This window comes from Botrytis sinoallii (assembly GCF_014898435.1).
Source record: "Botrytis sinoallii strain Bc 23 chromosome Unknown BSIN_005, whole genome shotgun sequence".
Taxonomy (NCBI): Eukaryota; Fungi; Ascomycota; class Leotiomycetes; order Helotiales; family Sclerotiniaceae; genus Botrytis; species Botrytis sinoallii.
Window position 1 is genome coordinate 2,889,434 of NW_024066032.1, and position 15,552 is coordinate 2,904,985.

The window sequence follows — 15,552 nt, forward strand, 5'->3', positions numbered from 1 at the left end:
AATATTGAAAAATTAAATATTTAGAAATATGTGTTTGTAAATTAATATATTATATATTGTATAATTCAATTGATTATACTATTTATTTCTTATAAAATATAATTATTTTGAATATAAAAATATTATAAACAGTATAAATAACATACTTTTAGAAATAACAATAATAATAACAATAATAAGCATTATATTTATAATATTGAATCTTTTTTAAGCTTTAAAAAATCAAAAAGATACCAATAATAACTAAATCTAATAAGAAAAAGCTATAGGGAAAGTAAGAAGAATATTTGTAAAAACAAAAAGCTAGAAATGTATATAATCGAAAAACAAGAATGATATTTAAAGAGTTAAAAGTTGAAAAAAAGAAAGATAGGAAAAAGCATCAGATTTTCTACACTTTGAAGTGCTTTACAAAACTTCTGATTTTTTAAAAACATTAAAGAATAAATAAGATGAAATAATTGTATAAACTCGATTGAATATCGAAATATAATAATTCTAGTATATAGATCTAAATAAAAATCTGATTTTAATTAACTTTATTTAGAAAAGTATTAAAGGCAAAAAACTTTATTCAAAATAACAATAACTTTATATCAGAGTCTGAATTAGATAATTCCGAAATAGATTTTGAGAATTGAAAAATCGATATTGATAAGAAAAAAAAAAAGGAAAAGAGGAATCTAATAATAAAAAAAAGAATAATAAAGTTAAAAAACTTGAAAAGATTAATTTGAAAGATTTGAATATAATTAAGAATTAAAATAAGTATAAAGATATAATATTTATTGGTTTTATAAATGCTAATATATAAATTTAAATAATTGGACTTTTTGGGATTTTGATTTGGATTAGAATTTGAAAACCTAATATAGAATAATTTATAATTAATTTAAAGAGTTTAAATTGAAAAAATTGATAAAGAATTTTTGGATTTTTTATGGATAAAAGATTTGTTTAAATAGATTTATTTTGACTTTTTTCTTATTAACTCTTTCTCCCTAATCATTTCTTATTTACTATCCCTTATTTATTATTATATTAAATTATTTAATATATTAATAACATAGATTTGTCTCCTAATAAACTTTTTCCTAAAATATTCCGTTGTTGAATATACTCTTTAAAGAACTCTTGCTTTTTGGAGTTTTAATATTTTAAAGCTAAAGGGAGAAGTAATATTAAGCTTCCTAGATCTAAAGAATGGTAAATCTCTAATAAAAGCTATAATCCAAAAAGATATGGATTTTGGATTTCTAAAGATGGGATAAGATATAAGCGAACTTGGAATCTATTTTATTATATAGAATGGAAAAAAGATCTCTTTCAATTCTTTAAAGAATTTAAAGAAACACTAAAAGCTATAGTAGAAGATAATAATAAATAAAGAAACCCTGATAATTACTTTCTATTCTAATTACATGTACTTATCAAATTCTATTTCAATACAATATTGCTTTTCTTTTTCTTATACTTTTCGAATTCTTTTTATCTTATAATAATCTTTTTATATAGCCTTTGCAATTCTTTATCGAAAGTAGTCCATAGATTGTAATAAAATAGAGTTTAATTTGTTATTATTTGAATTCATTATTATATTATTCATAGTACTTGGAATACAATCGATAATATAATCAAATTGAATTTCAAATAAATCTTCTTTAAAGCTATTTTGTCAAATAAAGTTATATAAAGTATACAAAGCATAAACTATATATATTTGAATTGTATATAGATATTTTTATTATTATATTAGAAATAGAAAGTGCATTTTGAATATTCCAAAAATTCTCTCAACCTCATTTTATAAAGAAAAATATATGTGGCGCATACAAATCCCCCGAGCACATCGTGCACTGCCGCAAAGTCCTCGCGATCTACAAAACCTGGCCCCCAGATATCAGGCCCAAATACCCACTCTGCAACCGGGTGGCTCAAGAACGACTATTGAAACAGCTAATACATACACCAGCCAAGTTTACTGAATTTATTACTATAATAGACTTCTACAAAAGTATATGCCCTAGAACATTATCAGAAGAATAGAAAGAGGAAATGGAAATGGATCGACCGATTCGGGTAAACACAAATATAGAATAGGAGGCGACCGATATAGCAAGGCTATAAAGAACAAAATCGATATATGCAATATACTGTGTTGCACTAGAATATATACAAAAGCTATCCTTACAGGATAAAGCAGCTTTCAATTAAAACATTATATAAAAGATCGGAAAGCATGTATGAAGGTGTTCAAAGGATTGGAGACAAAAGCGCAAGTGTGCTAGCTATCGCTTGGAAGGCTACTAAGGGTATTGAGACCCCACTCTTAGGAGAGGGGAATCATGTAAATTAGAGATCATCCCGCAGTTAGCCCAACTGTAATGCCCCCTGGGAGGTTCGCCTATACGGCCCGGTTGAAAATTACTAATAATAATAATAATAATAATAATAATAAAGAGGGGCCTGATCTCCGAAACGTACAATGCATGGAAACCGGTATATGATACCTCGGAGCCGGAAAGCCTCAAGCTCTCTCGCGGGGTACTACACAGACTCATAGCGATGCGAACCGGATATAGTGACTTTGCAGCCTATTACATCAGATTCAATTACGAAAATAGCACGAATATCTGTATATATAGGATTGAGAAAAGCTCACTGCATTTCTTTCAATGTTCAATCAATAATCGAATGCATGGCGACTAACTGCTTGTACCAAATCGACTTCAATCCAAATGGGATGTGATAGTATATATTAATTGTGTCCTGTGAATATAATATAGTTTTATTGATCTTCTCACTAGATCCAGATTCTATATTAGAATATACTCAAACTATACGAAACTATACGAATTCCAATTTGCTCTAATACTTCGAGAATAAGTTTTCCATTCCAATCAATCTAAGATCTGTACCGAATAGCTATAAGCGTTCTGAGTATTTTTCTGATCGATAGTGATCGATCTGATTATTTGCTGATATTTGGATGATATACGAAACAAGGCTTTCTGAAATAGAACTACAAACCTTTAGACAGAACAACTGCAGGATCGCTATGAGTGATACTGAGTGGGGGAATACTAGAGGCAATAAGCTTTTGATTAATTAATATTACACTATTATAAGCAGCTGGAATGCTAGTGGCCTGTAGGCCCGCTCCTTAGTACATCTAGAATACCCCTAGGGAGGTCAGATATTAGACGTTAATCACTATAAATAAATAAATAAATAAATAAATAATAATAAAGAAAAATATCGAAGGTTGAAAAGCTCTTTTAATATTTTAAATGTTTTATTGGATTCCAATTACTCTTATAGATAATATCTTATTTCTTTGAATAAAATAAGAATCTGCCCAGTATTTATATATCCTGTATTACCTAAATAATAATAACCTTCTGGAATTTATAAACCTTTTGAAATCAAAGTATTTGAAAGCATTTTTTGATTATTTACAGAATCTTTTCAATTAATTAATATATAGCAGAATTATAAATTAAAAATAACTATTATAAGAACATTCTATACAATATATTCTTTTTAATTGAAATAAGCAGATCGATCTTCGAAAGATATTATTACTGGAATAAAGATACTATCGAGAGCTCTTAGGCAATTCGCAAAATATATACAATATTTTTTATCTTCTACTATTCGAGAAAGAGCGAATTGTATAGTTAGATTTGGTAGCTTTATTACTAATAGGTATAATATTATTATAATATCTAAAACTTAATAAAATCATTTTAAAATATATTAGAATAAACTAATAAATAGATTTATATAAAATGTTTTTTATATCTATAAATTGTTTCTTTAAAATAAAAAAAGGCTTCAGCTATATTATATATAGTTCTACACTAATCTACAATATAGAGAAACACATATAGCTTTTGATTAATTGAAATATATTGAAAGTGTTATAGCTTTGTTTTTTTATAACAAAACTTAATCAAAAATCGAAAAGTATATAGAGACATATACAATTATTCTTGATAATATTAAGGGTATTTAGAATTAAAAAGAGATTGTGTTTTAAATTCATTAGGAATACCAATTCTTTTTTTTGAAATTGGAGTATAATAAAAAGAGCTAATAACAGTAGCTAAATTATAAATCAAAATAGAAATAAATTATTTAGAATTATTAACCTTATTGTTGTTTATTGTGAATAAGAAAAAGGCAGTTTATAATCTAAATTATTAATAGAATCTAAAACTATAATAAAAAGAATATTGAAGAATCTACTTTTAAACTAAGCTATATATATTCTAGTATATAGAGAATAGAAATATAAAGTAATCTAAATCGAAATCAGAAATGATTTGAAGAAAAATAAAGATACTCTATAAATTTAGATATTTAAAGTACTAATATTATTATAATATTATATGGATATAAAGTGAAAAGCCTATAAGAATCTATAAAAATACAGATTATTTATCAAATTGAAAACAAGGATTACTTTTTCTAATCCTCGTTTTCAATTCGCATCCTTGTTTTCCCATACAAATTTAGTGAAAAACACAAATTATTTAGTATTATTTTAGAATGATCCATTTCTTTTCTATCTTGAAATATACTAAATTCATTGAAATGCGGATTATTTGATGGAATCCGCGATTTGATATCCAAATATAAATTCAAAATCCGTTTTCAAAAAGAACGGAATATTCAGCGGATTCAACGCGGATTTGTACATCCAAACTAGCCCTTAGGCCCTGCAGCGGCAGCACAAACCAATTGATTCGTAGCCTCGAATCTCTATCTAACACGTCCATCTTCAATGTATGCATCAGACCGAGTGATTATGCGCGGGAGGGTTTGAAAGAACTTTGCAAGCGCTTAAGCAACACTGGTGCCGCCACACACAAAACTGACATGAAGGAAATGTACCTTCAACAAGGGTCTATATTGGCGGAATGGGATAAAGTTAAATATCATGATCGACAAGACGTACAACCGCCACCATATACCGATAATCCTGCTCGACCAGTATCGAAAGTGCAGGTTCCTCGGTCACCACCGATCACACTCGAAATGGAAAAGCTACCATACAACACTGTCGAAATGGTAATTGCAGAGACACCGAATCAAACTCCAGTTAACTCAGATCCTGCACCGGTATTGCATGGCATTATCTCTCCTGGCGCTGGAGAGTCGTCGAGTGACGGAGTGGACTTGAGGGATGTCGAGGGGGACTCGAGATGCATCAACATGACCCTTGACATAGGCTCGAATGAAGCACTTCTTGCCAACTTGAATTCCCAAGAACCAAATCAGCAACTCAAAGATGATTTGGCAATTTCAAAAATGCTCGAATCGAAGTTTATAGATTGGATAACCAAAACAATAATAATAAACCCAAAGGTTAACAACCATAAACACTTAATAACTAAATTATCAATTCTTGAGAATTATATTCATACATCCAATACTCGAATATTTGACACTACTAAACCTTAGTGTTCCACCATATTGCTCTACAATCCGTTCGATTCCGACAACACTTTCGGATTATAGAAGGAAAAAAACCAATAGCTCATTTCAGATATTATCAAGCTGATTAAATAGACTAACACATTTCACTATAATGCCGAGATCAACTCGCTCTTGATAAATGATTTCGTGAAGTTAGGTAGCGTTGCTCGCAATTTCGCCCTGCACTCTGGAAATGACAAAGCCGAGTACATTCGTCAGAGAAGTGTTTGTGTTGTTCGGGTATGGACTGAATTTGGCAAGTCGAAAAGAAACATTAGTGGAGATACCAGCGGGCCAGGTTCTCGAAAACGGGATGATTTGGAAACTGACAGCAATATGTCTAAGCGAGCAAGAAATATAGTGTGAATGGCAACTCTGTGTCTTTACTCTCCTACCTCCTTACTCCTGTATACTTTCAATGCGACTTACTCTTTTTTTAAATTTTTTTTTGTTTCCTTTCTCGCCTTCCATCAAATCAAACATATTGTTCTTACGTCTAGGCATCTATTTGGGGAATGCAATGCGGGAGAATGATATCGCTTCGTCCTTGATTGATTAAATTAACGTCTACACTGAGTCTATGACTATCTAAGACGGCTAGGAGCTTTGTAGGCTTCTAACAATAATACATGGGGGGTAGCTGGCCTTATTCGACCGCAGCTAATACAGGTTGGGGAGATTGAAAGCCTCAATCTTCTAATGTTTGAATGGGGGAAGTGAAAACTAATACTAGGGAACCAAGCCCGGATCGTCCACATAATATTGTCGCCCAAAGAGAATGAATGCTTAAATAAAGTGCGCAAAATCTGTATATATATTGGTCCACGGAGGAGCAACTTCAACTACACATCAGCCACGTTTTACCCGAACCACCCCTTTGTGCTTCTGGATGGAAGCCCTATCACTATCGAAAGTCTACTTTGCATAAATCAAACAGGGGTATCCGTCGAACTTGCTCCATCCTTACTCGACTTCCTAGCAATCACTGGTGCAGCCGCGGTCAACTTCTTCCTTCTCATTACAAGATATAGCACGGCTCCAATAATAGCGACAACACCTCAGCTACAAAAGCTCCAATCACACCCGCTACCGCGAGACTCATGCCAGAACCGCTGCTACCGGAACTTCCAGTTACTACTTCCGCGTCTCCAGGAGCAAACTCCTTCTGAGAACAGAATCCATTGGTCTGTCCACAAGCAGAGCACCAGGCCTTTGGACTCATGACAGCACGCCCCTCCATCATTGTGTTGAACTCGGTGGTCCATTATTAGAATCGATGCCATTTCGGAATAAGAATCTGACATTGAGATTCTCAGCGGCAGGGAACGCTCTAGAACTCGAGTCGGACTCGGAAAAAAGCTCGAACACCATGCTAGAAGCATAGTTTGGCAGTCCCGTGAAGTTGTTCGTGGAAGCGAGTGTGATAAGGTTTGTAAGGCCAAAGAATGCGAGGAAGGTATTATAAGATCCTGTCATCAAGCTGAACTTATGCCTGGATACCTGATCAACTCTCCCTTAGCACCTCGAGCTGGGGCATCCTCTCGAAGCTTTGGTACTTGCTACTTGGTCCCTCATGGGCACTTTCGAGAACCAACCCATCACTGACCTCGCAGAAAATGATTTCAAACCCCATCTCCATTCTCACAAACCCCTCAATTTCCCATTTCGCTTCAAGATCACAGAGGTCTTTGACTATCATCGCCGTCCGTCATATTACGCAGAATATAATCTTGTGTATCAAGAGTTCCCATCGTGGTCATCTCCCATCTATATAAACCAGATTGGTAAGAGGTCGGGTCTCCCGGTAGATTGTGAAGGTAGTATCTCGAAAAGTCTGGTACATCGTTGTTGTCATCCATGTTTTGTATCCCATCCACAGTCTCTGCCCAGGTTAACTCCAGGTTCGCCGGGACGTTCTAGTCGCTCATGATCCCCAGGTTTTCCATGCGCCCTCCCAGGTCGTCCGCCTGGGAAAGCTCGAGCGAACATCTCTGCATGTTCGATCTCGATGCAAGCCATTCCACGCCCTTTACTCATTGGGTGTATGTGTTCCATGGTAGAGGTGAGTGTTGTTGGGCATTCTTGCGGGAAAGAGCAACATGCCGTTGTTCAAGCTGAAAAAAAATCCCATCGAGGAGTGGACAGCATTGAAGATGGGGAGCATATGCTCTTGCACTTGGACCACGGCTCCTGCAGCCTTTGTATACGAGAACAAGAGGAGCTTGAGCTTGAGGGGTGGCAATGACATACGAGGAGCTGATGCAGCGAGGATGGAGTTTGAGGGGGCAAGGTGTCGGCAGTATTACGTCAGTGGAGTCTGCCTCCACCGAGAGCTAACAATCCCGAGGTAATCCCGATGGCTGTTCAGGCGGTGCGCCACATGTCACGAAACACGACTTCCCCAACCATCCCTCGCATCCCAAAGAACATTACAATCGCAGATGGAGCTTGTCACCATAAAAAAAGTAATGGGCGTTGCCCGGGATTGAACCGGGGACCTCTTACATGGAGAATCAATCTATGAAGACTGATAGATCCCTAAGCAAGAATTATACCACTAAACCACAACACCTGTTTACATGTGTGCGTGCCTTTTATGTAAATATATCAAGCGTGCTTTCAGCCCCTTGGAATTCCAGGACGACTCACCATACATATTTCAATGAACCAGAGATAGAGATCTCGCTTTTGTATTCAAATCAATCTTTATAAACAACTCAATATAGTTGAAATCGTGTATATAGACAGATACCCAGACTGATTGCAACGATCGGAAGCTTCTTTATACACCAGACTAGCACATATAATAAATTTCGTTTCTAAATTCTAACCTTATATCTTTTACCTTTTCGCTATATCTTTAATAGATTCAGAAGCAAGTTCAAAGAGTAACAGCAGACGGTAAGATATGAGTAGTAGTATAACCAGAAGATTGAATTTCATTATACAAGAGACTAGGTTTAATTCGAATCCAGAAATTACTCAGCTGGAAAAGGGTAGTTATTAGCTCCTTATCAACTGCTAGCGGAATGCTAGATCAATATGTTTCAAGTAAACTGTATGTGTGCTGAAGTGTTCCCAAGCATTTGAACATGTTGCTACAGGGCCCTAGTGTGGATCCCATCTCTAATAGGGCGCTCCAACTTGTTCTATCGTACATATCAATACCTATCATCGCCACATTATATCAACAGGCCTGATAGTTCAGTGGTAGAATTCTTGCTTTGGGTTGTCCAATCTAAATTGTAAGAGGTCTCCGGTTCAATCCCGGATTAGGCCCTGAAACATAGTATTCTTTTTGCATGTGGACCACGTACGCCAGCCATGTCCCCACTTGGGCAAAAACGTTTTGGCGCTAGAAAACTCGTCAAGATAAGAAATTAGCATGTAGGAAAAGTTGGGAAAGAAGAAGACTTCTTCCACCAAGACCAATAACATAGGTCTTCAAAGATCTCATTTGAATACTTTTATTATTGGTCAACGAGTAGTTACTCAGAAATTGACAAAAGCCTGCCAAAAACATACTTCTCACGATGGCAAAAGGAAATTCCGGTACGGGGAATTGAACCCCGGTCTCCCGCGACCTGATTGAAGTAATGAAGCTTCGATTGAGAGGCGGAAATGCTAGCCACTACACCATGCCGGATTGCTTGTTGTATGTGAATGGAGGACTTTTGGGAGGATAAGTAGTACAGCCAAACGCTATGATCCCCTCATAGAATAATTTGGTTGTGGGCTACGTCTCAAGCTTGTGAATCGGCCTTCATTGTCCTAGCGTTGCAAGCAAAAACTCGGACAAAAAGCAAAATAAACCAAGGACATTCGGTCCCGGAAGTTAAAAGTGTACATAGCACTATCATAAAAAAAACAAAGCACACGTTATCCAAAGATATCTTGTCACATATTAAAAACTTGCGCTTGAGAAAAAAAAGGAAAATTCCACGAACAAAATAAAGCTAAAAAGAAATTTGAACATGAGATTCGGGAATTCTGCAATGAATGAACTCTTCGACGGGGAGTCGAACCCCGGTCTCCCGCGACTTGCAATGTTATTGACAAGCGGAAATCATGACCGTTAGACCATCAAGATATTTGCTTATTATTGGAGGCTATTTCGATTACAAGGTATATATTTGAAACTCTGTGGGGTTTTTATCAGATAGTGGCACAGAGTCGTCGCAGCTCGAGTGGATGGGCTCGAGGGGATGGAGAATAATCGTAACAAATACAATGTCGCAAGGCCAAAAAGGATAAACCTTCTCTTCCTTCCCACTCATCTTTAAACCCACCTTGGTCGATACCTGCTCCCCAAAGTAAATGTCTATTCCATGATCGACCAAGCGGGGACGGAAAATGATCATATACCAAGTGCAAAAACTAGAAGCACACTCAAGTCCCAAACATACCTAATCCTGACGGATAAGAAGGATATACAGACACTAAGTAAGCATTGTTGCCCGATATGCACCCCGAAAAGAGGAGGAGAGATCAAAATGGCAAAAAACTATCGAAGGGAATTGAGCCCAACGGGGGGTCGAACCCCCAACCTTGTGATTTCAGAAGAACTCATAGATATTGAATCGTAAGAGTCACACGCTCTACCGATTGAGCTAGCCGGGCGGGCTTTGTTATATTTGTTGAAGTGTTCTCAGTTGATTTGGCTCATATTTGATTCTACTTGAATGCGGTGGGGAAAGTGAAGAAAATTTCTGACTAGCGTCGAAAAAGCAATTTGTCCGCATGGGCCCTCTCCCACTTGACCACTACCCAACACTCATCGCGCACACGAACAAGCTACTTCTTGATTGAGTGGATCGTAAGATCCGCCATGATTCAATGCGTTTATCACACCGAATTGATATTTCTAGATTGCAAAAATGGTTATATTGTAGTTGACTACTAGAACACGACGGAGACCTTATCCTCATACCAGATGGTAAGCACCCGGCGACTTGGACAATGAATGTACATCCGACTTGAGAACAAACGGTCATGTGGATTGGAGGTTCATTTTACAGTCGCCAGTGTTTAACAGAATTGACTATGGCGTGAAGAGAGGATTAATGTTGGCTGTAAAAAGCTGTTCCGGCCGCTCTTCCTCAGAAGCTACTTTGTATCCAAATAACTGAAGCCAAAACTGCGGAAGATTCAAGGCTTCTACAAAATGAGTTTAATGTTGAAGCTCTTAAGATGTTCAATTTTTAAGCAAAGAAAGGGTGTGAAACTTCGAAAGCTGTTTTTGCTCTTTGGAGATAGCAGCTATTCCGAGTGCAGATTTTTGTGTTTTCCATAAAGTTTCTTCGTCTATGGTGAAAAAATAAAAACGTAGTAAAAAACGCAAAAAATAAAGGTGTCTTCATCGGACTCAAACCAATGGTACTCAGGGTAGGTAACTCCCTACACAGGTCTCGAACCTGTAGCCTCAAGATAATCTTTAAGATACAGAAGTTACTTATAGAAGTCTTGCGCGCTACCATTGCGCCAGCAGGGAAATCTTATGATTTTGTGGTGGTCCCGATGAAATATCCATCTTTATTACAACTCAAAGCCGACATCATTCTGAAACAAACGAAAGAGGGCCTGCTTTTATTATTCCGAACTCGAAAATCCCATTGGCAAAACTACTAATTTTCATGGTGATGTAATTCCTTCTGTATATTTCTATCTGACGAGAACCCTCCGTAGTCAAAACTTATCAACGCATATTAATAAGAGAATGATGGTATTTTCCAATTGTTCGTCTGAAGCTCACTCCGGATATTTCTTGGACGGCCTACGAATAACCCACTTTAAGTGAGTTCAATGGAAGTGACAAAAGGCTTCTCTTCGTTCTGGCTATCAACCACAACTAGGAAAAAGAGTAAGGGAAAAAATGCAAAAATTATGACCAGACTGGGGCACGATCCCAGGACCTTGTCCGTATTTTAACAACTGTTAATTGTTAAGGACACGTGATAACCAACTACACCATCCGGCCGGTTTTTGTTGTGAGAGTTTTTGCTATTCAGAAAGATAATCTAGCTTGCTAAAGCGTGGGGATAGAAGAAGGAAAGTCCATGGGTGGATGTAGACCGTCCGAGCTCTCCAATATCACTTGAACGTTGGACCAGATAAGATTGCTGGTTGGAATCTTCAGAAACATCCATTATCATCCACTTGGTATCTAGACTGGTAACCATTTTGAAAATGGATTGCCATATTTCCAACATGAACCCAAAATACTTCCAGTTCATTTCAGCGGCCTCCCTTTTGGTGGTCTCTTTTGACAATCTGATGTCGTGTGGGTATGATATGCCAGGGACCCACAATGGTGCTTAAATGTGGGGATATCGCCATCATTCAGGAACAATTGAACAGATAGATCATGACGAAGAGGCAGCTTTCGAGAATTTGGTAGAACACTTGTATACCTTCCTCGTTGGTTGATCTCTTACTAGCTTGTATCGAGTCCGAATGTCAATAGCTCAAGGTACACGGGAAGAACCCGATTGTAGTCGTCATGTAGTCGTGTTGTCTCTTGGGTGACCGCTCCAGCGATATGACCGACGGCCTAATGGACAGAAGGAGCATGATGGCAAAGTATTCCCAGAAGTATCGTTCGAACTTGTTACCACAGCTTGATAGTATAGATGATATGGTCTCATCTCATTTTACCACACGTAGATCCGATGTATTGGTTGTTGTCATCTCGAATGTCGATATCAACACCTAAGAGCTAAGTACGCCCAAGTGCATGATGCCACGTCTCGAGATTATCAATTATCGGCACATTAATGCAAGTATGCAATGAATAATCGAAAGCAAATGTTGAAAGAGAACTTGAATATCATAAATTGATGAAGTTGATGAAGTCAATTAGAGTCTGTTATTTTAATGTTTGGATGTCGATGATGAAATGAATGAGAGCATGTCTGTCAATTGGTGGTCTGTGCGTAAAGCTAGTGGCAAGGTCTATCGATCAACCCAACCTCAAGCCAACCAATTCATATGGTCGATCAGGTCTGAAGGAAGTAAAATACTAGTAAATATAAGTATCAGATAGTGATACTTACGATTCGAGGGAAGTCAATTTTTCTAAGTGTTGTCAATATGAGTATAAAATTAACAAGGATAGATTAGTCTTCAAAGTTCATGAGTTCCTGTTCTAATTATCCCCCAAAATTGAGTACAGTTCTCATCAGCCATAACTCTTCCATCCTATCATTCCACATCAAAAGTAGAAGCCCTCATTCAAAACATAAATGATAATTCAAGCACAACTAACTCTCAGCGCCCCAAGCAGGATACTCAGGTGCTGAAGTACCATCACACGAAAACTGTACTACATAAGGACTAGCAACGGTGTTACCATCCAAGATAATAGTTCCATCAGGGGCGGTAACCGAGAAAGCAAAGAGACCAGGTCCATCACCATTTGCCCACAAGAATCTCATCGGATAGTATTCCCCTTCAACCAAATCGATTGTGAATGTTTGTGATGGATAAGTCAATGTTGCAATCAAATCGGCATTAGCACGAGTCCAACCGGAATATGCATTAGCTCCAACCCAAAGGAAGAAAATATCATCGGCTGATGTCGTGGAGAAGGTATATGTACCAGTCATCTGAGCGAAGAGGTATCCACGATTATCAATGACGAGATAGAAGTCGTTGAGCTTTTGGGTGCTACCATAAACAGATACAGCAGTGTTTGTGTAGGTTGTGACGCTATAACTGACAGCAGTGGTGTTGCCAGTAATCTCTGCAGTCTGGGTTTTATAAATGGCGGGATTAAAATTCGCGTATGTTCCGGCAGAGTTGATGATTTGGGGAGTTTCAGCAAAAGCTGCGAATTGTACACCAATGTTGTTGCAGTTTACATCGGGTGTAGGTACCGTAATAATTATAGTACCTGGAATTGTGCCAGAGGGAGCTATAGTACTCGTGGCAGCCACGGATCCAGTGATAGTAGTAGTAACATCACTCTGGACATATCCAACAAGGACTGTTCCCGAAGTAGGTCCAGCTGCGGGGACTGTAGAGGTGAAAGCTATACCACCAGTAGGAAGAAATGTGGTGGTTGTAACAGTGCCTACAGGAACTCCGATATTGACATCTCCACCAATAGTTGAAGTGTAAGCAGATTCCCCATTGTCGAGGTAGATAGTTGAAGTAACAAATGGTGCCGGAGTTGCCACAATTACAGTTCCAGGCGTTGAGTTTTTTTGCGGAGATTGTGGAGGTATAAGCCGAGTCATAGGCTGATACAGTAGTGGTATAAGTGATGGTTGTAACTGATATGGCATCCAAAATGGTACCACCAATGGTTGAAGTATAAGCTTGCGATCCATCATCAAGGTAAGTCGTCGAAGTGACGTAAGGAACTGGAGATCCAACAATAACAGTTCCAGCTGCAAGCAATTTAGCTGGGATAATTGATGTGTATCCCGTAGCATAAGCAGAAAGAGCCTTAGTGGTCGTTACTGTTGGCTCCAAATACCCAATACCAATAACGAAACTTGTTGAACTGGCACTCGAGGTGCTGGTGCTGGTAACACCCTTAGAAGGAGTTCGTAGTTCGATACTGACTTCACAATAACCAAGATAGCACTTCTCGACAGTAATGAGGCGCGGACATGCAGCGCAGCTAAAAAGAGTAAATACGGAAAATGGACAATACTCGTAGATTACTTCCTGTGCCGTCCATGGAATGTTTGTGGGTTTCGAGACAACCGTTGTGCTCGTTCCAATACTGTAGGTTCCAGCTTTCGTGCAGGTCAACGTACCACTAGTCGAAGTCGTGGTAGCGGCGTAAGTGACGACCTACAAGATGAATTAGCAATGAAAGGTGGCGATGAGGTATCATGAGTTTACTTGAGTGCTTGCGGTAATAGTTGTGGCTCCATTGTATGCTGAAACAACACTTAAGACACTAGAAGTCTGACCAGGTACAGGAGAGGCGTTGATAACCAAAAACGTGAGAGCAAACGCTGCTATACAAGAGCGCCAATTCTGAGATAGAGACAACATGATAGTTTATAATTGTATAATGGCAGAGCTATTCGTGCGTTCAATCTCTGTGGAAGCAAAACAAAAGAAGAATGAGGCGCCTGCTGAACTCTACAGAACAGATAAAGCCGGCGCCCTATTTATACTCCTGGATTCCATGATCACACATGAGTGATTTCCAGTCGACAATTCTTTGAACGCAAGCCACAGTACCACCGTATCCTAATAGCAGCTAACGCAGCGGTCTAAGTCGCCGAAATGAGGAAAATTGAAGAAATACTTTTGTTGTCCGAGTTCGGATTTGGATAAGCTTGTCTCTCTAGACTCGGTCCAAAGATACATATCAGGATATGAGACTTCGAAGAAGGATATTCAGAGAGCTGAAGTCTGATGCTGATGCTGTCAAAAAAGTGAACTCTTCAATCGTAAGGATAGATACCCCTGGTGCATTCGTGGTCACTGTCCCAAAAATTATACTTTCGGAGGAGCTAGTATGGAGCTAGTATTATTGAAGGTGGTCTATATACTCAGCCCATTAACTTTTCTAGAACAGTTTCCCCATACTCGAATATAAAAGGGAACATTTGCCTCGGCAACGGAGCATTTGCATGGGTAAAGAACCTCGAAATGGAATGTTCCTGGGTACCACACCCAGCTGAATTGGAATACACGTGCGGACCCACTGACCCTGAATGCATATTAAGTGGATATCAGTTTCGGTAGAGCAATTCAAAAAACAATACAAAGAAAAGAGGTATAAACACGCGAAAATATCAATAACTGGCAATAATTGGTTCCAGGCGCGGGTTTACCGTTGAGGTTGCATCTATTAAGCACCGGAGAGGATGAGATTGAATTTAGTGATCTAGACTGTATGATAGAAGAAAGTGATAGGCACCATCTTGAAGTATCCATTGTCCAACTTGAACTTCATGGTTGACCTCTTGTACTGTAGCCGCCAACTCCCGCAATCTAGATTGATGAGATTGTTTGTGTGTTAACTGTCAACACTCTTTGAGAGGCAAAAAAATTATGAGTACTAGAAGCTCATTACTCCACTAAAGTATAAGGCTTATATCC

The 15,552-nt window shown here is 37.8% G+C and overlaps 4 protein-coding genes across 4 annotated transcripts; 1 reads left to right on the forward strand and 3 right to left on the reverse strand.

The window, feature by feature from the left end:
- Window positions 1-4,884: 4,884 nt before the first annotated feature.
- On the forward strand, window positions 4,885-5,850 carry EAF02_003891 (uncharacterized protein; the record flags this gene model as incomplete). Its single annotated transcript, XM_038899939.1, has 2 exons — window positions 4,885-5,373; window positions 5,578-5,850. 2 exons carry the CDS (start codon window positions 4,885-4,887, stop codon window positions 5,848-5,850), a joined length of 762 nt encoding a protein of 253 aa, XP_038760866.1.
- Window positions 5,851-6,502: 652 nt separating this feature from the next.
- Window positions 6,503-6,727, reverse strand: EAF02_003892 (uncharacterized protein; the record flags this gene model as incomplete). Its single annotated transcript, XM_038899940.1, has 1 exon — window positions 6,503-6,727. The coding sequence occupies one exon, from the start codon at window positions 6,725-6,727 to the stop codon at window positions 6,503-6,505; it is 225 nt and encodes a 74-aa protein (XP_038760867.1).
- Window positions 6,728-7,335: 608 nt separating this feature from the next.
- Window positions 7,336-7,539, reverse strand: EAF02_003893 (uncharacterized protein; the record flags this gene model as incomplete). The annotated part of the gene is made up of 1 exon (XM_038899941.1): window positions 7,336-7,539. The coding sequence occupies one exon, from the start codon at window positions 7,537-7,539 to the stop codon at window positions 7,336-7,338; it is 204 nt and encodes a 67-aa protein (XP_038760868.1).
- Window positions 7,540-12,743: 5,204 nt separating this feature from the next.
- On the reverse strand, window positions 12,744-14,493 carry EAF02_003894 (uncharacterized protein; the record flags this gene model as incomplete). Its single annotated transcript, XM_038899942.1, has 3 exons — window positions 12,744-13,555; window positions 13,668-14,286; window positions 14,338-14,493. The coding sequence occupies 3 exons, from the start codon at window positions 14,491-14,493 to the stop codon at window positions 12,744-12,746; spliced, it is 1,587 nt and encodes a 528-aa protein (XP_038760869.1).
- Between the last annotated feature and the right edge of the window lie 1,059 nt (window positions 14,494-15,552).